This window comes from Pseudonaja textilis, chromosome 1 (genome assembly GCF_049901715.1).
Source record: "Pseudonaja textilis isolate UNSWEBS1 chromosome 1, rPseTex1.2, whole genome shotgun sequence".
Taxonomy (NCBI): Eukaryota; Metazoa; Chordata; class Lepidosauria; order Squamata; family Elapidae; genus Pseudonaja; species Pseudonaja textilis.
This window is the reverse complement of record NC_141990.1, coordinates 324,366,246-324,389,714: the sequence shown is the minus strand read 5'-3', so window position 1 is coordinate 324,389,714 and position 23,469 is coordinate 324,366,246. Positions and strand designations below refer to the sequence as shown.

Here is a 23,469-nt window from a genome sequence, read left to right as displayed (position 1 = left end):
CTGCCTAAGTTTCTTTGTCTGACCATTAAGCAACTGAAGCAACATTAACCCCCTCTTTTATCTGATTGTTTCCTAGACAGCATCTCTTCCCCTGCTCCCTCAAGGTCATATACTATGGGATGCTAGGTCTATATGGGAGTTACCTAACAACATCACTGGGACTGCCGGAACTGCCACCGTAAGTTGGCATGGTAACGAGATATCATGCTTTATGATTGCATTGCTTAGCGATGGAGTTCCTGGTTCCAATTAACTGTTGGTCACTGAGGACTGCTTGTATACATTTATTTTAATTAATTACATTAATTAATTCTCATCGGTACCATGTTCTCTTAATACTAAACCCAGGTGGCTGAGTGCCAATGGAACAAAAATGTGAAAAAGAGAAATAATAGCGGCAATTGGATCACTGTTACAAACATCTGTCAGGCAGTATAAGGCTTCAGGTGCAAGAGAGCCCACCCACCCACGCCAGCCATTGGCTGCAGGTGTTTGTGTCTCAGAAGAAATCCACACACGTAACATTTTCTGCACAAAAGAGGGAAATTCCAGGCACTCTATTTACCTCAGACAAAGTCATCCCTGGGTTTAAAAATCACCCTCCTTGCAAAAGGGAAGATTAAGGGAAGAGAACCATCACTCTGATCCTGTATGATTGTAAGTCGGGATGGTTGTAAAATGGGTCGGTCATGTTTCTGATCCAATTTTATGAACTTTTTTGCAGTGGTTGTTAAGCAAGCCAATGACTGGCTTTGGGCATGGTTTTGTTGAAAGCATGTGCTGGTTTACGACAAAACCGTCAAAAAAGCCAGTCATAGGACCACGGGACGCTGCAAATCGCTGTAAATGTGGTTGTGTTGTCCGAAATTGTCATGTGACCATGGTGTGGGTGTGTCATTCTCAGAACTTTGCATTTGGGTTGTACAGCAAGTAGCCCAAAGTAGGTCCAACGTAACTTTGACCGAATGGTTACAAGTCAAGGCCTACTTGTACTGGATTTTGACCTGCCCTTGCAGGCATTCTGCCCTATGCTACTTTGGGATGGCTTGCCTTGCACCCGGATTCTGAGCCTCTGCCACTTAGCTTGGGCCCCCAGTTCCCAGCCCCCAGACAGGTGCACAGAATCTCCAGAATCTTACCTTTAATTTCCTCCTTGCATTGAACTCCTGCAGTTTCTTCTGGGTGCTGTCCATGTGAGCAAACTTAGCAGCTTTGCCAGTCACCCAAGGGTGCTCGAGGGCTTGATGAACTGTTAGCCTCTTCTGGGGGTCCAGGACAATCAGCTTTTGCACCTACAAAGGCCAGAGACAGATCTAGTGTGACAACTCCAGTGTCATAACATGCACTATCTACCTAGAGTAGCCCCAGTGGGCAGGATCCAGGAGCAGAGCCTTTTCTGCTGTGGGCGCCCCTGCCCTTTGGAATATTCTGCCTCTAGATCAGGGGTGTCAAACTTAAGGCCCGAGGGCCAGATTTCAGCCGTGGGGTGCTTAGATCTGGCTCGTAGGGCTGCCCTGGAAACAGCAAAGGACCGGCCCACGGTGCCTCTGCCAGTTAAAACGGAGAAGGGGAGGGCTGCGGGCAGCTCTCCTGAGCTCAGTTTTTGCCGGCAGAGGGTTGCAGGAGGCCACTGTAGCTGAAAACGGTGCTCGGGAACCCATTTTCTCTGGCAGAGTGGTCGGACCACCACAACTGCCCCCAAAATGAGTGATGTTGAGCTGGCCACGCTCACCCTGGCTCCCTGAGGTCAAACACAACCCTAACGCGGCCCTCAATGAAATCGACTTTGACACCCCTGCTCTAGAGCCACCCCTCCACACCCTCTTGGCCTTCTAGAAGAACCCCAATACTAGTCTAGCTAATCCGTGGTCCCAATGGGGGTGCTCTGCACTGGGAGAGGCTGATGTGGTACCGAGGGGATCCCACTCCCATGCTGCCCGTCTTCTTCATTTTTAGTTTCTATTAAATCGTTAATAGAAACTGCACTTTATATACTGCTTCATAGTTACTTTCTAAGCGGTTTACTGAGTCAGCTTAATGCCCTCAACAATCTTTGTCCTCATTTTATCAACCTCGGAAAACTGAGGTAACTTTGAGCCGGTGAGGATAGAACTCCTGGCAGTGGGTAGAGTTTGCCTGCAATACTGCATTCTAACCACTGAGCCACCATGGCTCTTATTTAAATTGTTACCATATTGATCTTTTTTATCATTTTGTAAGTTTTCCATCTTTAATAGTGAGAGGGATGGCACAGCAAGTTCATAAATAAATAACATTGGACTAATTGAGGGTGTCTGCCCGGGGTGTGTGTGGAATGTTGAAAAAATCAAAATGGCGGCCTTGCTGTGCAGTCCAAGTCTTATCTCTTAGTATATTGGAGAAACAACGCTCCAACCTTGGAGCTAAGAATACATTTGATATTTGGAGACCAAATGATCATGCCCTAGCAGAAGGGATTGATTAGGAAAGTGTCCTCTCCACAAAAATGGGGCCATGGTGTGGACTTGGCCAGTCAAGGCACTTATACCAATAGAAGAGAATATGTTTAGCTCAGAGTTGAACTGTGGGGTCTTTGATGCCCTCTGAGCTTGGTTGTTTTCTTGCAGACATCTCATTATCAAACTAGGTAACATCATCAGGGCTAGAAGGGTGAACTCCACTCCCTTCTGGGCCTGAAGAGGTTGATTAGTTGTGTAATGAGTCCCACTGCTCTCTCCAATCCCAGTGAGATCCAAGCATATCTCTACAGAAGAATGGAAGGTGAGCCTAGTACTTTCATTTGCAAGATGATGTTTGAGGGGACATGGTGCCTGAGGAAGATGAGTTCAACCTTTCATAGCATTTAGGCTTATATACCACCCCATATATTACATCACTGGTTGGTTTACCATGGAGAGCAGAGGTGTGGAACTATGGCCCCTTTATGACTTGTAGACTTCAGCTCCCAGAATTCCTGAACCAGCATGGCTGGCTCAGGAATTCTGGGAGTTGAAGTCCACAAGTCATAAAGGGGCCATTGTTCCAACCCTGATGCAGAGCATTATTTGCATATTGCCCCCAACAATCAGGATCCTCATTTTACTCACTTCGGAAAGAAGGAAGGCTGAGTCAACCTTGAGTCCCATCAGGATTGAACTCATGACTGGCTCAGGAATTCTGGGAGTTGAAGTCCACAAGTCATAAAGGGGCCATAACGCTGCACCCCTGATGCAGAGCATTATTTACAGTTTGCCAACAATCAGGATCCTCATTTTACTCACTTAGGAAAGATGGAAGGCTGAGTCAACCTTGAGCCCCATCAGGATCGAACTCCAGGTTATGAGCAGAGTTAGCCCGCGATAGTGCACTTTAATCGTGCCATTAAGGCTTCCTAATGCATGCCAGAACAAGCAGATGCAGACGGGGCCAATCAGCCGCCAGGGCAGTGCTCAAAATACAGGAACTCACCAGGTCCTTGGCATTGAGGGACACTTCATCCCACCAAGGAGAGACAAACTCATAGTCACAATTTAAAATCCGGCTGTACATGTACTGATCTCCTCTTGGGTCAAAAAAGGGCTCAAAGCCACATAGCCTAGGGGGAAAAAAATGGAAGAAACAGATGTCTATAATTTGGGGATTTGATTTATTTATGTATATTCTGCCTTCATTGTTTTTACAAATAACTGAAGGTGGCAAACATATCCAACACGCCTTCCTCCTCCTATTTTCTCCACAACAACCCTGTAAGGTGGGATAGGTTGAAAGAAAGTGATTGGCCTGAAGTCATCCAGCTAGCTTTCATGATGAAGGCAGGACTAGTGCCAGCCTTGGAAGCCATTTTTACTTGGAAGCTTTGAGGCTGCCACATTCAGCGCCTGGGAATTTGGGAGGAGGGATTTCATAGTGGGGCAGAAGACTAGACACAACAACATTCTTTCTGAGAGTCAAGGACATGTGGCCCTGCACCTGGAGGGGAATGACTGGGAGGATGTCTCCAGTTGGGACAATTTCATTGGGCCATGTGATGGACTGATGGGTACAGGGGATGGATCTTGGATTTCTCTTTTGGGAAGGGAAAACCCAGAACTCTCAGATTTGGGTTTTCCCAGATGCGCCAATATGACAACTCTAATAAAATGGAACTTTGAGGAATTATTTGTCTTGGAGTTTATTGGCTTGGAGTTAGTTAGTTGGAATGCTGACAACAAGAACTCAATCTCCTGGTGACCTCTGGCCTCATTTATGGTCATAAGTCAAGGATTACCTGAAATTGGTTACTTGGGGATTTAGCTAACTTCCTTTTTCTTCTTAATCTAGTTCATTTTCTTTTGCTTTTTATTTGTTAGTCACACTGTTATTGAGTCAGGAAGCCTTGAAACCGAATCAATCAATCACTCAATCAATTAATGGGGGAGGAAAGTGCTTCATTAACTGGGTCTTCCTTTCCGCCTCTGTTGCATTCCTGTTCACTGCTTCCTTCTCCCACCTCATCCCTGAGGCACTGTAGGGCCTGCAGTTACGTTGCAAAGTAAAACTGAGACTCTTTTTAGCATACGTTGCCCTCAATATACAGGTAGTCCTCAGCTTACGACCACAAATGAGCCCAGAATTTCTGTTGTTTGAGTAAGACATTTGTTAAGTGAGTTTTGCCCCATTTTCTTGCCTCGGTTGTTAAGTGAAACACTGCAGCTCATAGGTTAGTAATCCGATTGTTTAAGTGAATTGCTGCATTGATAAGTTAGTAATCCGGTTGTTAAGTGAACCTGTCTTCCCCACTGACTTTGCGGGCTAGAAGGTAGCAAAAGGGGGTGACATGACCTTGGGACACAGCAACGGTCGTAAGTTGGAAACAGTTGCCAAGCATTTGAATTTTGATCACGTGATTGTGGGGACGCTGCAAAGGTCGTAACTATGAAAAACAATCAGAAGTCACTTTTTTCATTGCCATTGTAACTTTGAACGGTCACTAAATGAACTGCTGTAAGTCGAGGACTACCTGTACAGTGTTAAGGGTTTGTTTGTGTTTTGACCCATGCCACTATGATCAAACAACTCTCAGCAAAGGTAGAAAAAAGGCCCTGAAAAATACAGGCAGAGGAGTTATCCACGATAACCGAATTACAGAAGTTAAAAACCATAGCTCACAATATTATAAACACAGATAGGGTGTTCCTTCAATAAAATACATTTTAAAAGACTTCTGCAAGAGCTCTGATTTAATATGCTCCTGAAATGAGGTTGAGGTTAATTTAGCTTCTCATTACAGAGAAACATTTCCTGCTGGCCTCAGTGCCCCTAACTTCATGGTATTGGAGAATTATAAAGCATTTTTTCCGGAAATGTTCTCATTGGGCTATTGATTCTTAGCTGAAGGAGGTGATCCTTAGGGCATCGGAGTTACGGGACCAACTGCCGTTTTATAGGTAAAAGAAACAACAGTTCAACTAGAAACCTGTTAGCAACAGATTTATTAGCCTCGCGCAGCAGTTAGGATGCAAGGATGTTCTTCCATGGCTCTGGGCTGTTCATCAGTCTTTCTGCTGGCAAAAACAGTATGGCATAAAATTGTATCATCAATCGGCCAGCAGGTGGTGCCGCCCATATATGCTGTTTGCAGGGCAGCTTAAAGGAAGAGAGTGGTGTATAGTTAGTCCTTGACTTATGACCACATCGGAACCCAACATTTCTGTTGCTCAGCAAGGCAGGAGTTAAGCGAGTCATGCTCCTTTTTACAACCTTTTTTATTTGTTGCCACAATTGTTAAGTGAATCATGCAGTCGTTCAGCGAATCCAGCTTCCCCCCTTGACTTTGCTGGTCAGAAGCCAGCTTGGGAAGGTTACAAATGGTGATCACACGATTCAGAGATACTGCAACTGTCGTAAGAACATGTCAGTTGCCAAGTGCCTGAATTTTGATAATGTAACCATAGGGTCGCAACAGTCATAAGTCACCTTTTTTCAGTGTCGTAAATTTAAATGGTCACTAAACAAATAGAATAGAATAGAATTCTTTGTTGGCCAGGTGTGGTTGGACACCAGGGTGGGATTCAACCGGTGGTACTACTAATTCGGTGACTATGTTTTACGTGTGCATGCATGTTTTGCACACATGCGCGCGTGTAAAAAACCCTTAAGCTATGCCGCCCGAACAGCTGAAAAGTGCTGTGCGCAGGTGCACAATGTTTGAAAAGCCTCTTTTTTCCTGCTTTTTCAACCTCAGCTGTGCCGTGCAAAGCAGCTGAGGTTGAAAAAGCAGGAAATAAAGGACAGGTAAGAGCCCGGGCGGGCAGGTGGGCCAAAACAGAAGCAAACACCGAACTGGTTCAGTGTCTGCTGCTCTTCAGAGCTACCGGTTCTTTAGAACTGGGCAGAACCGGTAGCATCCCACCCCTGTTGGACACACAAGGAATTAGTCTTGGTGCAATACTCTCAGTATACATAAAAAGAAAAGATACATTCATCAAGAATCATCAGGTACAACACTTAATAATAGTCATAGGGTACAATAAGCAATCCAATCATACTAGGAAACAGTCAATATAAATCGTACGAATACAAGCGACAAAGTTACAGTCATACAGTCACAAATGGGAGGGGATGGGTGATAAGGAGCGATGAGAACATTAACAGTGATAGTAGTGCAGACTTTGTAGTAGTTGAACAGTGTTGAGGGAATTATTTGATTAGCAGAGTGATGGCTTTTGGGGAAAAACTGTCCTTGTGTCTAGTTCTGGTATGCAGTGCTCTATAACGTCGTTTTGAGGGAAGTTATAAGTTGAGGATTACCTGTACTCTGATTGAAGTTTTGTGGGCGAGAATAGGAAAGGGTGTTTTTTACCAGAACAACCTGTGATCTGAAACAACCTCCCTCTTGACAGTCTTATACTTTTGCCTATTCTTTATAATGCACCGAAAGCAAATAAAAGAGAAAACAGCATGCCTGGCAGTGTGTGTGTGTTTGTGTGTGTATGTGGGGGAAGTCAGAAAAATTTCATGATTTTATTTGGCAGAGATAAATAAACAAGAGAGAGAGTGGTGGCTGAAAGGATCTCACCTGTTTTTAAATTGAAAGCAAAGAACAGCAGAAATTATGGGTGGGTGAGAATTAACCCCCTCCTCCAAAAACAATAACAACAACACAAAACAAAATCCAGGATATTTCACATCACGCTTGTTTGCTGGGCCATGCTTGAAAGGAACAGTGTGAGTGAGCAAATCACAGCAGACAGGAGTTTTGTGTTAAAGTATTTTAGCATTACTCACAAAATGTACGTTATGACGCCTACAGACCACATATCCACCTCAGGGCCATATGGTGAGCCATGGAGAATTTCGGGTGCTGAAGGTATTTAAAAAAATAAACAAAAGATAGAATTGAGAAAGAGAGAGAGAGAGAGGAATTGGTAGACATATCTTGGCTTCCATTCCCCTACCTCCTCCCGCTATGACTCTCTTCCCTGCTCATTCCCCTAAGCATAAACGGTGAAAACTCACACTCCTTCACGGATGACGGGCAATTTTCTTGGCTGTTTTCCAACCTGACACTTGCTATCACTTCCACTTTTGCAAACTCATGAGGAAGGAGAAGAGAGTGGCATGTTATTGTTTGCCCATTCTCCCCTGGTGGCCCTTTGAAACAGAACGGATAAAGCCTAAACATACCTGTAGCCCAAATTATCTGCCCAAAAGCCTTTTTATTTGAGTCAGAATAGGTGGTAAAGGGAGGATACTAAAACCAGATGACCACTAGATGGTAGAAAAGCTCCATAAAATTATCTCTGTTGCCATCTAGTGGTTGCCTGAATGTTTGCAGTTATCCAATAGAATGGAATGGAATGGAATGGAATAGAATAGAATAGAATAGAATAGAATAGAATAGAATAGAACAGAATAGAATAGAACAGTGATGGCAAACCTTTTTGTTGTGGTATGGCTGAAAGCACATGCATGTGCTGGCACTCATAATGCAATGCGCCCCATCCCTCCTGCACATGTGTGCACAAAACACTTACCTGCACTGCACATGCGGGCGCCTCCTAGCTGATGTTTGAACCCGTTTTCGCCCTCCCAGAGGCTTGAAGGAAGCCTTCTGCAGCCTCGGGAGGCTAAAAAACGGGCCTTCTGGAAATACTGGAAGTGCCCGTTTTCAGCCTCTGGAGGGACTCGAGTCCGGGGGAGGCCATTTTCGCCCTCCCGGGGTCTCAAGGGAAGCCTCTGCAGCCTCGGGAGGCCGAAAAACGGGCCCATATCTGCACTTCTGGTATGTCCGGTATGTCTAAATCAGATGACACTTCCTATCATTTACATACTGGTTTGGCAACAGTGGCAAAAAACAATTTTTAGGAGAGAATAACACTGGTTACTAAGCTGAAAAAAACCATCAGATCTGAGTTGCAAATCTTCACATGACCACTGTAGCAGTAGAGAGAAAGAACTGTTCTATTTTGTGGCATCTAGTGGACATCTGGATTTTTACAACCCAGATATAGTATGCCTGCAAAAGATCCTTTTGAACCAGTCCCTCCATAACCTGGACAGAGTTCCCCATTGCTTTCCATCACATACTCACCACAGTATCCTGGTGTGCCACATACAGTTTTCATTGTATCCTGCTCATCCACAATTTTAGATAAACCGAAATCACCTGGGAGAATACAAAGATTGCTGTGTGTAAGAGAGAATCTTTGTAGATCAGGATTAAACTACGTGATCCTTGGTGCTGTCTGAGCTTGGTTGTTTTCTTGCTGATGGTTCAATACCAAGCTAGGTAACATCATCAGTGATTGCAGGGAGTGGGGTGTGCTCATATTTTATATTCTAGAGGCTTGTCCTGTCAGGGTTGGTGGGAGTGGGGCTGGAGGTTCTTTGGTTGGGCTGTTTATTGTTAGCTTGTTTGGCAGTTCCTCGACTGAGGTCCTGTTTATTTCTTGATTGTTGCTCTGTTGTTAATCTTGGTATTAATCTCTGTTCACTTGGATGTTGAAGGGCACTGAAAAAAGTGATTTATGACTGGACCTTACACTATAAGCATCACAGCATCAAGTCTGGGTGCTTGGCAACCAGCATATATTTACTCTGTTGCAGCATCCTGAGATCATGTAGTCAACCATTTGCAAACTTCCCAGGGGGCTTCCAACAAGGGAAGCGAATGGGAGAAGCCAGATTTGCTTAATGACCATGTGATTTATTTAATATCTTCAGTGGTTTGCTTAACAACCCTGGCAAAACAGTCATTAAAATCAAATGTCACTAACGAAATCTCCTGGCTAAGGAACAGAAATTCTGATTCCAATTGTGGCCACAGATCGAAGACTACCGTATTAGTAGCCCAGGGTTGAACTGTGGAGTCCTTGATACTCTCTTAGCTTGGTTGATGTTTTTCACGGTGCATTACCCAGTGAATGACTAGGTAATGTCTTCAGCATAAGAAAACCAACCAAATAAGAACCTGGATCTCTAAGAAAAGAGAATATTTGTAGTTCAGGATTCAGTTACGGAGTCCTTCATGCTCTCTTTCATTGCCCTCTAATTGTTTTCTTGCAGATGTTTCATTACCCAGCTAGGTAACATCATCAGTGCTGCTGATGTTACCTAGTTGAGTAATGAAATGTCTGCAAGAAAGCCAGCAAACTGAGAGAGCACCAAAGACCCCACAGATATTTATTCGTTGTGGGATGAATTTTAGATCAATTAGGATTGATTCATAAGCCATCTCCCACCCCTTGAGAGTCATTTGGGGTTTGGCCCTCTGGTCCTCACTGGAGTAATTACTCCTGAATATTAAAACCATACTAATTAACAGAATCATGCAGCATCTTCTGATATTCTGTTCTGGGCTCTACTAATAGACAAAATTATCTGTAAGGAAAGAATTCTGTGTCATTCTGCTTAGAGCAGAAAATATTGTTAAAAAGGTAATTCTAATACAGGTAGTCCTTGACTTTTGACCACGATTGAGCCTCAAATTTCTGTTGCTAAGTGAGACATTTGTTAAGTGAATCACTGCACTTGTTAAATTAGTAACATGGTTGTTAAGTGAATCTGGCTTCACCACTAACTTTGCGTGTCAGAAGGTTGCAAAAGGAGATCACACACGACACTGCCAACGTCATATGCACCAGTCAGTTGCCAAGCATCTGAATTTTGATTACGTGACCCTGGGGGATCCTGCAACTGTAAGTATGAACACCAGTCATAAGTCACTCTTTCAGTGATGTTGTAACTTTGAACAGTCAATAAATAAACTCTGATAAGTCACTGTAGTTCTGAGTGTGCGCTGTTAAGTTAGTCAACCCTTAATTTAAGGTATAATCTGAGGGAAAGAATACCCATTTATCCCAAACATCTATTTAATTTCAAAATCCTACCATTTGTGTAAGCTGCATAACAACATTATAATGCAAACCATGTAAATTTATACAAATGTGACATTAGATAATATCTTATAAAATGTATCATGAATTCTTTTTCCCCCTGCTTTGGATCAAATTTTTAAGATGAATTATATCCGTCATATTAGTTTACGTCAAATGACGTGAATTGACGGAAAGGTCATAGCTTGCAATGCCTGCAAAACGACATAATCACATAATCACAATTGATGTTAATTGCCATAATGGTGCATTTTTCCACCTAGTGGATATTTGTGAACAATGGATACCGCTCTCCCACTGTTAAGTCTGTTAAAAGAATTTCACTATATAAGATTTTCTGTTTACTTCATCCCACACATACCAATTTTAAGAGGAGCATCGGGGGAGAGATCTGCGTAGAGAAGGTTTTCTGGTTTGAGGTCACGGTGGGCAACTCCATTTGAATGCAGATACTAAAAGAGACGAAGACAGAAAATCAGGCAACGTTTCTGCAGTAAAAAGTCCCTTACTCTATATGCTGTCAAAAAGGATTCCTTTGGTACAGTCAATGAATTGTTTTTTTTCTGTAGCTACCTCAAATGACAAAGGAAGTGGCATTTCATGGCATTTCAATTTTTTCTGATTTGTGGCATTTCTGTACCACCGTTTAAAATATCATGTAGTAATACAGGTAGGCCTCAATGTATGACCAAAATCAGGATCAGAACTTCTCTTTGCTAAGTTGCTAAGCAATGTGGCCGAATTTTACTACCTTTTTTTGGTCACAGTCATTAAAGGAATCCAGCTCCCCTCATTGACTAACCACCTAAGGAACCTCTGGGAAAGCTGTAAATGGCCATCACGTGATCCTAGGACACTTCAACCATCATAAATGCATACCAGTTGCCAGGGATGCTGCAGTCATAAATGTGAGAAACGGTCATAACAATTTTCTTCAGCACTATCATAACTTTGAATGGTTGTTAAATGAATCATCGTAAGTTAAAAACTATTTGTAGCAGCATTCCAATGTAAACTGACACGGTGTTACAGGTACTGAGGCTTTTCAAGCCTTGTGTACCATTTTTTGATATCTTATTATTTATAGTCTCCTGCTTGACAAGGGGACTAGAAGACCTCCAAAGCCCCTTCCAACTTTGACGATGTTCTATTTAGTTCTGTTCTAAATTTATTAGTTTGCATTAACCCTATCTATATTCTATGCAGGGTAGTTATATCCTTATTTTTGAATTGTTAAGATATTTAAATAGAAGTCTAAGTTCCCAAGCACAATATTTTTACTTCACTTGCTAATTTCTTTTTATTTTATTGCTTTCTCCCAAATCATTAATAAAGGCACATATATTCACAGATTACACAGCAACCACAAACTGATCAAATGATAGCAATTCTTCATGTGCTGTGAACAACTTATAGTATAGGCACAATTATAGGCACAAGAACAAATTATAGGAACAAATTATATTCTCTACTATTGCAGTGATAGGCAGAAAGTGCAAAGAAGCTGCATCTGCTTAAAAACGGCAGAGAGCCTTTGTTGAATTATTTCTAAATAATTCTGAATAAATATTATATCAGGAGTTTAACCACAGCAAAAGCACATTGCTCTGTACTGTTGTTTGGCTGGCTGGGGGATTCTGGGAGTTGGAGTACACAGGTCTTAAAGTGGCCAAAGTTGGACATCCCTTCATTGAAAAAAATCCCAATTGTTCTTTTCATTCACTCAGCTGTTAAGATCTCTGCCCATTCGATAGCATTTCTTTCATACCCCAGAGTGATGGAGCCAAATTCTCCCTTTTGCACAAAGCTAACGATGGACCACTTTCGTATATGAATTTCTCTCATATTTTAAAACCCCTGGTTGCCTTGGAAACAATCTTCCCTGACCTTTAGTACTGAGAAACAGCGGCCTACTAATATTCCCTCTAAGAGTTATGGATTTCTCCTTGTTCTTTTGTGCTGTGCTGAAATTTAGACCGCAGGAAAGAGCTTAATGCCAGATGCACGCTGCCATTTCTTTCCTGGCTTGTCCTGTTTTTTAAATGGCTTCTCTTCGGGGAGCAATTCCTCAGGGGCCGGGAGGGAGGGGGCTGAATACCAAATATGGAATTGTCTGCATTTCAAAGGATTCGGGAATGTTATTTATGAAACTCGTGCTGAATAGAATTACACCTTAAGAGCGAGTAAGAATGTCCCTTAAGGGGGTGTCACTGCAAACCAAGATTAATGTATGATTTGCAAGGTGAAACCAGCCACCTTCTCTCCAATTGTGAATTATTCTCTCCAACCTCCGTTGCTGGCAGCTTCCACATTCACAAAGCTCAAGGACTTTCGGACAACAGGCTGAACGAGCAATAACTTATATGTTTATACTTATATGTTTATATGTTATGTTCATGCTTATACTTGTTTTCTCATGTATGTTTGACAAACTAGATAAATTAAATAAAATAAATAAACTTGCTTTGTTAATCTGTTTGTCAAATTAAACAACTTATAGAGAGTCCCTGACTTACAACCATTCATTTAGTGACCATTCAACGTTATAACGCCATTGAACAAAAGGGACTTGTGACTTTTTTTCACGCTCACAACTGTTGCAGCATCCCCACGGTCGCAGGATCAAAATTTAATGCTTGGCAAGTATTTATGTCAGTTGCAGTCAGGGGTGGAATTCAAATTTTTTAACAACCGGTTCTGTGGGTGTGGCTTAGGTGGTGGGTGTGGCTTGGTGGCCATGTGACTGAGTGGACATGGCTTGGTGGTCATGTTATTGGCTGGGTGTGGCCAACTCAATATCACTCACGTCAAGGCACGCATCTCCTTGCCTGGCCTCCCATGACTGCGGGTAGGTTGCAACAGTCGTAAGTGTGAAAAATTGTCATAAGTCACTTTTTTCAGTGCCATTGTAACTTTGAATGGTCACTCCACACAAGCAAAGTACCAGCAAAGGAGGGGAAAAAAAACTCCAGAGAAGTTCCTGAGACAGGAAGTCTAGTCCTGCCAAGAATGTTATAAGGGATAATGGAAAGGCAGTTTTTGTAAGCAATACCAGAATGTTTCCTTCCTGCCTTCCTTACAGGATTAGGCCAGTAATTTCTTCTAACAACTGGTTCTCCGAACTGCTTAGAATGTTAACAACCGGTTCTAGCAAATAGGTGCGAACTGGTAGAATCCCACCCCTGGTTGCAATGTATTGCAATGATCACCTTTTGCAACTTTATGAGAAGCAGAGTCACTAAGAAAGCCAGCTTTACTTAACAACCATGTTACTAAGTTAACACCTGAGTGATTCACTTAACAACTGTGGCAAGAAGAGCCGTAAAATGAAGACCTGGAGCGGGATGGAGCACATTAAATGGCTCATATGATGTGTTGTCACTGGGGCAAGGGGGTTATTTTATTTTATTATTTTATTATATATTATTCTTTTATTAGTTTTATTGTTTTTATATATGATGTTTTCATATTTTTGTAAGCTGCCTTGAGTCGCCACGTGCGAATGGGCAGCAATATAAATCTAAATAAATCAATCAATAAATAAAATGGGGCTAAACTCACTTAACTATTGTCTTGATTAGCAACAGAAATGTTGGGCTAAACTGTGGTCATAAGTCGAGGACTACTTGATGTAATTAGACTTAATACTGTACTGGTAATCCTTGATTTATGACTGAAATGGAGGCTGCCAATAAGGGTCATACATCATGACAATTGGAAAGTGGGTCATCCCATATCACTGACATGATTTTACAATTTTTTTTGCAGCACCTGTAAAGCAGACCTCAAGCAAGCACATTGATCGCTGGTGTTGTGTGAAAAACAAGACACAAATACCTGTGTTTGGCAAAAATACTGCAAATTGTGGTCATTTGACTGTGGGCTGTAAATGCAGAACAGTTGGTGAGCATCTGAAATACGGTCATGAGACTGTGGAGGTGGGGCCCTGGTCATCAGAACTAAGTATAAGTTGAAATGATCTATTCCAGTGATGGTGAAACTTTTCAGCACCAAGTACGCAAACCGGAACACATATTCATGTGCGGATGGTGGAGCACCATTTTGTGGCCGATTTCAAACCTTTCTTTGGGCCGTTTTTGGGCCATTTTCAAACCCTTTGTTGGGCCCTTTTCAGGTCGTGTTTTAGGGGGGTATTGGGCTGTTTGGGGCTGTTTTTCAGGGGGGTTAGGTTGGTTTTGGTCCAGAAATGGCCCAGAAAAGGGCCCTGAAAAAGGCCCGAAAAATGGCCTGAAAAAGGCCCCCAAATAGCCTGTTTTGAGGGGCATTTTCCAGTGCTTTGGCGCCCGCAAAGACCAGCTGCCTGGCATGCCAGAAACCAGAAGAGCAGTTGGCAATGGTGTGCGTGCCCACAGAGAGGGCTCTGTATGCCACCTCTGGCACGCGTGCCATACCTTTGCCACCACGGATCTATTCTATTACAATATCAAGCAGTCACTAAATGCCTGGTTATAACTGGAGGATTACAGGTACTCCTCAAGTTGCGAACTCAATTGAGCCCTAAGTAAAACATTTGTTAACTGAATTTGCCCCCTTTAAAGATTTTTCTTGCCATAGTTGTTAAGTGAATCATTGCATTTATTAGATTAGTAACATGGTTGTTAAGTGAATCTGGATTCCCCATTGACTTTGCTTGGCAGAAGGTCGCAAAAGGTGATCACGTGACCCCAGGGACACTGCAACCATCATAAATACGAGCCAGTGGCCAAGCACTTGAATTTTGATCACGTGACCGGGGGGATGCTGCAATGGTCGTAAGTGTGAAAAGTGGTCATAACTCACTTTTTTCAGTGCCCTTGTAACTTTGAACAGCCACTAAATGAACTGTTGTAAGTCGAGGACTGTCTGTACTTGTAAATCATGATTTTTCAAATCAAGTTAATCCCAATAAATGGTTTAGTGCGGTTTTGAATCTGTTCTAGTGCTGTCTTATCTGTTCCAATTTCTCCCTCGAGTTCTTTAGCCTAGAAGGAGTTTGCCTTTGGCATGTTGGATCTATCACTGCAGTCCATCAAATAGTTTCTTTGATGGTGCAAAATAGAGAAAGGATCACCCGATGTCCTACTTTCCATCTTGATTCTACTGCAGCGATATACATAATTAGGGCTGAAATAGCCATAGGGCACTCTGTTACTCTCCACGTTAATTACCCTCAGGACTATTATCACTGGCTCAGGAAATTTCAATTTATTTTGAGGTCAATTCTTGTTCGTCTCTCTCTCTCTCTCTCACGCTCACTGATTTGCCTGCATTTTATCCTGTTTTGCCAGTTAATTTTAAAAAAAATCTTTGCTGATGTTTTATAAATAACCCTCAAGCTCTATTTTGGCTCACTGAACTGAGCACGCATGCGCTCATTGTGATCTGAGCGCAGAGATCGACTGGGTGTGTGCTGGGAGAAAACTAAATTGGAAATCACCCATAGTAATTTTCCAAGACAGCACTCAGTCGCAACCAAATCCCAGGGGAAATTATACAGCCAAGTATTCTCCTAGATTGGGTGCGTTAGCTTTAACTCGGAGCAAAACTATTTACAGATAGTCCTCAACTTACAAACCACAATTGGGATCAGAACTTCCTTTATTGAGCAGAGTACTTGTTCCATTTAACCTTTTATTGAGTTATAGGATAAGACAAGATACAAAATAGAAAAGTAAATAGGAAAACAATGAGGGGAAGGAGAAGTGAGGAAGGGTTGAGAAAACGAAAAAGAAGCATTGACCTCCGTCTCCTTCTTTTGCAGTAAAATAAAACATTAACATCAAACCACAACTTGTTTTTTCATGATAATATCAACTAGTCATTTCTATAAAGATCTCTCAATCTAATCAGTAAAGCAGAGTGGTTACTAAGTGAATTGTGCCCAATTTTTATGACCTTTTTTGCCACCCTTGTTAAGCACATTCCTGTAGTTGTTAAGTGAATTGTGAGGTCATTAAGTGAATCCAGCTTTTCCCATTGACTTTACCTTTCATAATCTGTCTGGGAAGGTCACAAATGGCAATCACATGACCCCGGGATGCTGCAACCATGCTTAATGCCAAGCACTCAAATTTTGATCATGTATGGGGATGCTGCGACGGTCATAAGTGTGAGGAAAAATCTCTGTGGATTTTGCTCTGCTAGTCGTTATGGAATTTAGGGGGAAGTGCTCATGTCCTTTTCAAGCCACTGAGCCAACGATGTCTGAAGACATTTCTGTGGTCATGTGTCCAGAATGCCGTCACAGAGCGTTGTTACTTTTTGAGACAAGGTCATAAATCTCTTTTTTCAGAGCCATGGTAACTTTGAACGGCCACTAAATGAGCATTTGCAAAGCGAGGACTACTTGTAATGGGGTCAGAGAAAGTTCCAGGATTTGACAGAAGAGGGAGTCAATTTGGTGGGAAATTTATTCTTCATTTCTAATTATTGAAGAGATAGCTGGTTGTCTGAGGGAAGAAAATATTCACCCCTGCATACTGAGATCCTATTCTCTCAATCAGCCCTGTGCAACTACAATAAAAATATTGTGTACATCAGTCTATACTCTATGAATAGAATGTCAATAATTTTAGATATTTTGACTAGAGGACAGTTGGATAAACAGATGATTTTCACGATCCCTGACTGCTGCAAACTGGGATTCACAGAAACTGTATTCTTACCTCATGCAAAACAGCATTTCTTAACCTCAGCAAGTTTAAGATGTGTGGACTTCAACTCCCAGAATTCCCCACCCCGGAGGCTGAGAAACACTGATATAGAGGATTCTCAGCTGCCTTTTTCATCTTTACTTCCTTTTTCTCTGCATCTTTCCCTTTCTTTCGGCGCCAATTATTGGGCCTATTATTGTTTTCTTTTGCCCCAGTTGTTCTACTTTTCTTTGCAAGTCTTTATAATTTGTGATTTTCTCCAGTTCTTTCTCCTCTATTCTGCTATCCTCTATTCTACCCCCAGCTAGTGGAATGTCCACTGTTTATTATTATTACTACCAACGTAGGGAAACCGCTGGTGTCCACAAGTTGCTGGTTTCAGAGCTCAGACAAGGGGAGCTTTCAAAGATAATATCAATTGAACATTGGAAAAAATGAAGTCATAACTTCAAAAAAAAAAAAATTAACTACACACCAACAAACCTCCCACCATCCGAGTGGCACTCTTGCATAGATCCATGAAAAGCAGAGACCTTGACTGTGTGCCTGCCTACGAAATTCCAGTTAACAGAAAGGGGGCCTTTGAAAGGTGGCAAAATTTATATTTCCATTTCCTTGGCAACCAGAATTCTACCCTCCAAAACAGATGCAAGGACAAGGAATCCAGAAAAAGAAAGGCTTACGGAGACAGCTTCCAGGATCTGTTTCACCACGTGGGCTGCATCCCTTTCGCTGTAAAATCCCCTCTCCACAATCCTGTAGAGAAGAAACAGCATGCAGGTTTTTTGTTTTTAATATACACTGCTCAAAAAAATAAAGGGAACACAAAAATAAGACATCCTAGATCTGAATGAATGAAATATTCTTATTAAATACTTCGTTCATTACATAGTTGAATGTGCTGACAACAAAATCACACAAAAATTATCAATGGAAATCAAACTTAGCAACCCATGGAGGTCTGGATTTGGAGTTACACTCAAAATTAAAGTGGAAAAAAACGCTACAGGCTGATCCAACTTTGATGTAATGTCCTTAAAACAAGTCAAAATGAGGCTCAGTAGTGTATGTGGCCTCCACGTGCCTGTATGCTCCTGATGAGGTGGTGGATGGTCTCCTGAGGGATCTCCTCCCACACCTGGACTAAAGTATCCCCCAACTCCTGGACAGTATCCCCCAACTCCTGTGGTGCAACGTGGCGTTGGTGGATGGAGCGAGACACGATGTCCCAAATGTGCTCAATTGGATTCAGGTCTGGGGAATGGGCGGGCCAGTCCATAGCATCAATGCCTTCATCTTGCAGGAACTGCTGACACACTCCAGCCACATGAGGTCTAGCATTGTCTTGCATTAGGAGGAACCCAGGGCCAACTGCACCAGCATATGGTCTCACAAGGTGTCTGAGGATCTCATCTCGGTACTTAATGGCAGTCAGGCTACCTCTGGCGAGCACATGGAGAGCTGTGCGGCCCCCTAAAGAAATGCCACCCCACACCATTACTGACCCACTGCCAAACCGGTCATGTTGGAGGATGTTGCAGGCAGCAGAACATTCTCCATGGTGTCTCCAGACCCTGTCACATGTGCTCAGTGTGAACCTGCTTTCATCTGTGAAGAGCAGAGGGTACCAGTGGCGAATTTGCCAACCTTGGTGTTCTCTGGCAAATGCCAAACGTCCTGCAAGGTGTTGGGCTGTAAGCACAACCCCCACCTGTGGACATCGGGACCTCATACCACCTTCATGGAGTCTGTTTCTGACAGTTTGAGCAGCCACATGCACATTTGTGGCCCGCTGGAGGTAATTTTGCAGGGCTCTGGCAGTGCTCCTCCTGTCCCTCCTTGCACAAAGGTGGAGGTAGCAGTCCTGATGCTGGGTTGTTGCCCTCCTACGGCCTCCTCCACATCTCCTGATGTACTGGCCTGTCTCCTGATAGCGCCTCCATGCTCTGGACACTACGTTGACAGACACAGCAAACCTTCTTGCCACAGCTCGCATTGATGTGCCATCCTGGATGAGCTGCACTACCTGAGCCACTTGTGTGGGTTGTAGACTCCGTCTCATGCTACCACTAGAATGAAAGCACCGCCAGCATTCAAAAGTGACCAAACCATCAGCCAGAAAGCGTAAGAACTGAGAAGTGGTCTGTGGTCACCACCTGCAGAACCACTCCTTTATTGGGGAAGTCTTGCTAACTGCCTATGCTTTCCACCTGTTGTTTATTCCATTTGCACAACAGCATGTGAAATTGATTTTCAATCAGTGTTGCTACCTAAGTGGACAGTTTGATTTCACAGAAGTGTGATTGACTTGGAGTTACATTGTGTTGTTTAAGTGTTCCCTTTATTTTTTTGAGCAGTGTATGTATGTGTGTGTGTGTGTGTGTGTATGTATGTATATATATATATATATATGTATGCCTTCACTCTGCACAGCCAGCCCTGTTGCCAGCCTGTAAATCTGCTGGGGGTGGGGTGGGGATACTTAAAAATAAATAAGACTGTGGGTGTACTAGTTTCTTTTCTGCTGCTTTAATGTGTGATATGAGGAGGAGGAGGCTGGGAAGCTTTGCAGCAGAGAGGGCAGGAATGGCTGGTTGCTAGGCAACCGGCGCACTCCTCTTCCTGGTGGATGGAAAAGGGAGAACCACAGGGGTTGCTAGGCAACCATTCACACATTGCCTCCTCCCTGATTCTCTGTCCCAGGACTGTATAGTTTAATAGAGCAATCTGTTCAATTGAAGTCTTTTTTTAAAAAAAAATGCCAATGAACAACATTTTGAAAGAAGTGATTCTCTTTATTTCTTATTCTTCCTGTATGAGGGAGAACCTCCATAGGCCTTGGGAAATGGCAGGGAAAACCTTGGGAGACAGAAGGGAACATCTTGGGAGCAGAAGAAAAAGGCCTTGGGAGACAGAAGGGAAGGTATTAGGGCCAGAAGGAAAAGACCTTGAGAGACAGAAGGGAAGGTCTTGGGGAAAGAAGGAAAGGCCTTGGGAGACAGAAGGAAATGTATTAGTGGCAGAAGAAAAAGGCCTTGGGAGACAGAAGAGAAAACCATGGGAGACAGAAAGGAAGATATTGGGGCAGAAGGAAAAGGCCTTGGGGGACAGAAGGGAAAGACTTAGAGGCAAAAGGCATTGGGAGAGAGAAGAAAGAGCTGCAGCCTAGATAATCAACATAGCAAAGATATCTCAGCCCACAGATAGAGGAAGGGCATGGAAAGCTTCACAGAAAGGACCCTTCTGTTTTTTTTGGGGGGGGGGGGGGGAGTAAAAGGAAAGGAAGAGAGAAATATTTTTAGATTTGCAAGATTCTATTAACACAACCTTACAATAAAGGTAGAGTTGATACTTATTGTTGTGCTTCTTGTCTGGACTACCACTTCCTCAAAGGGCTAACAGCATCACACATTTAAAAAGAGGATGGGGGCTTTGGCTTGATTTTTTATGCTCCCCCCACCCCCCAAGTTAAATATTCACAAAAAACAAGAGGGACGGAATTTATCTGGAAGAGAGGGGCAACATTTGCTTTGCGGGATATTTTTTTCAAATTCCCTAGAGCCCTGATTTCCTGGTGGTCTCTTATCCACAACTAACCAGGCTTGATCCCAATTAGCTTTTCAAAATCAGCCAAAACCAGGCATGAAGGGGGAAAAAAACTTTCTTAACACATATCCTCGTGATTGCTCTTGTTGGTTACTCTTAATCTCTAATAATGAGTAGATATTCATGGAAATTTATCTGGCTTCTTATGGAATTACTCAGTGACTTGGCTTTTTTTCCTTGACATCAGTGGCTAATTCTAGTCCTCTTGCTGCCATCCATTTCGTATTTTCATTTCATGTCTGGCTCGCAATGGCCATTCTCAAACATCATGATTAATTCCCCATCCCAATGGGTCATGGCCACCCATCATATTTATTTTCCAAGAAGGACTTTAGGTTGTAGGTGATGCTACAAGCTATTTGAAAACTCACACAATGTTGGAATTACTCATTTTCATTCGCAACTGGTCATTTCCCCCTTAGCTCTGTAGGTAAAAAAACTAAAAAAAAAAAACTTAAACAAAGGTCAATCAAGGAAGCCTGGCTGGTGCAGGCATATTTATGTCCATCAATTCTATATAAAAATAAATAAACTATCTCCATTTTAGCAAGAGCTGAAGCCAGAAAGCAACAGGGTAGAAGGCAAGCTAAGGGAATTAAGAGTTTAGAGATTGGTTGTGAATTAAACCAAGCACCTTTCCTGCATCCCACACATCTTTTCCCCATGGTAACAAATTACTCTCCTTTTCTTTGTTCAATTAGTCATCCTTAATTAAGAATCTGCCAATTAAGCCAAGGTTTCTCCTGTGTTACCTGTCAAACAGCTCACCACCAGTCACCAACTCAAGGATCAGTGTGATCTCTGTGGGGGTTTCGAAGATGTCTTTGAGTTTGATCTAAAAGCAAGTGGGAAGAAATAAAGAAGGATGAATAACTTTGATCTAAAAGCTTTGCAGAAATGAGGAAAAAGCCATGGAAATTCTGAATATTTACACTTTTGCATGCCCAGACACCACTGACAACTGTCCATTCAAAGATATCATGTGGAAAGAAACTTTAATCTGCTTGATTTTATGACTTTATATGTGTCCACATTAGAGGTTGGCAAATTGAGGTTTATCAATTTTGAAAGTTCATTGTGACCTTTGGGTTGAAATTAAGAATATTTTCAAAACCACACTAAAATCTCTGTCCATAGTACAGGTGAGCCTCAACTTAATAATCACAATGGGGACCACATTTTCTATTGTTAAGCAAATTGGTTGTTAAGTGAGCCGCACCTGCTTTTGGAGCATGGATGTTAAGTGAATCACTGCAGTTGTTAAGTGAAACATGGAATTGTTAAGCAAATGCAGTTTTCCCCATTGGCCTTGCTTGTTGGAAGCCTGCTGGGAAGATTGTAAATAGCAATTTCATGTCCTCAGGAATAAATGCATGTCGATTGCCAAGCACACAAATTTTGATCATGTGATTGTGAAGATGCTGTGACAGTCATAAGTACGAGGATTGGTCATACATCACTTTTTTCAGTGCCATGGTATTTCAATCAGTCACTAAAATGGTTGTAAGTGAAGGGCTATATGTAGTACACTTTCTCTAAATATAAGATAAGATGTATTTTTATGATTATAATCATGATTTATCACTTGTTGCTTGTGTGTACACTGAGAGCTTATGCACTGGGGAAAAACTTCTTGTGTGTCCAATCACACTTGGCCAATAAAGAATTCTATTCTGTTTCGTTCTATTAGCTTTATACACATTTTGTTTGCCTTTTTTTCCTCTTTTGCAAACAATTTTCCTTAACAGTTTTTTCCCCCTTTTTTCTCAAATATTCTTTTTAACCTGGCACATTTGGAGAGCTGGGAATTTAAAATGATGATTCAGTTTTATTTTGGGAATTTTGCTGCAAAAAGCTGATATTAGATCAGTTTTCATTCAGATGCAAATTGCATAATTTTCTCACCAATAATGAGTCAGACACATAAGCTGTTCTGATTTGATTTTTTTAAAAGAAACTGCTAATTTATATTTAAAAGTCCAAACTGAATTACCAGCTGTGTCTTTCTATTAGGAGACCACAAATAATATGTCCTTCAGTGGAATTTCTGCTCTAACCCAGAACAATGGTGTGTAAGAGACACTGCAAGAAGTAAAGTTAAAGGCATTGTGGAAAACTAAGTGAAGGTCTGTATATAGCTCAGGAAGGTTTTATATACAGGTAGTCCTCGACATACAACAATTTACTTAGCAACCATTTAAGGTTACAACATACTCCTCAAAAATGTACTTATGACCCAGATTCAAAGTTCGATGGTTGCCCCCCTGTAATCAAGAGATCTCACTTTGGGTTTTTGGCAATCAAGTCAATTTCTGATAATGTGTTTGGAATGGAATAGAATAGAATGGAATGGAATGGAACGGAATGGAATAGTTCTTTATTGGCCAAGTATGATTGGACACACAAAAGGAATTTGTCTCCAGTACATAAACTCTCAGTGTACATATAAGCAACAAAATAATAAATCATAAGATACAAACAGGAGTAGATAATAGGAAAGATGAGAAGGGTAATAGTAGTACAGTCCTATTACATGCTTGGATATCCTTAGACATAAGAGAGTGCTATGGGAATTATCTATTTAGGAGAGTGATTGTATGGGAGACCACGATATTTGCTTAATGACTGTTGTGTTTGCTTTATGATCACTGCATTCACGAAATGACCTTTGTTGGAAGTTGGTTGTTGGCTTCTGTTTCCCTTCGTGGACATCCTAATTTACAAAAAAACCAATGGCTCCCTAGGACATACCATCCACCGGAAGAAAACACACACCAACCGCTACTTAAACGCACAATCCCATCACCACCCTGCACAGATCAACTCTGTAGCCAAGACCCTCATCTCCAGAACCA

At 42.2% G+C, this 23,469-nt stretch overlaps 1 protein-coding gene across 1 annotated transcript in view; it reads right to left on the bottom strand.

The window, feature by feature from the left end:
* LOC113435328 (calcium/calmodulin-dependent protein kinase type IV-like) overlaps positions 1–23,469 on the bottom strand; it is a 63,284-nt gene that overhangs the window by 5,636 nt on the left and 34,179 nt on the right. Inside the window, exons 4-10 of the mRNA XM_026699086.2 lie at positions 21,367–21,449; positions 17,692–17,764; positions 10,717–10,807; positions 8,552–8,626; positions 7,246–7,321; positions 3,448–3,574; positions 1,140–1,292 (exon numbers count right to left, since the gene is read on the bottom strand). Coding sequence (XP_026554871.2) covers positions 1,140–1,292; positions 3,448–3,574; positions 7,246–7,321; positions 8,552–8,626; positions 10,717–10,807; positions 17,692–17,764; positions 21,367–21,449 — 678 coding nt within the window. The remainder of the gene's footprint in view (positions 1–1,139; positions 1,293–3,447; positions 3,575–7,245; positions 7,322–8,551; positions 8,627–10,716; positions 10,808–17,691; positions 17,765–21,366; positions 21,450–23,469) is intronic.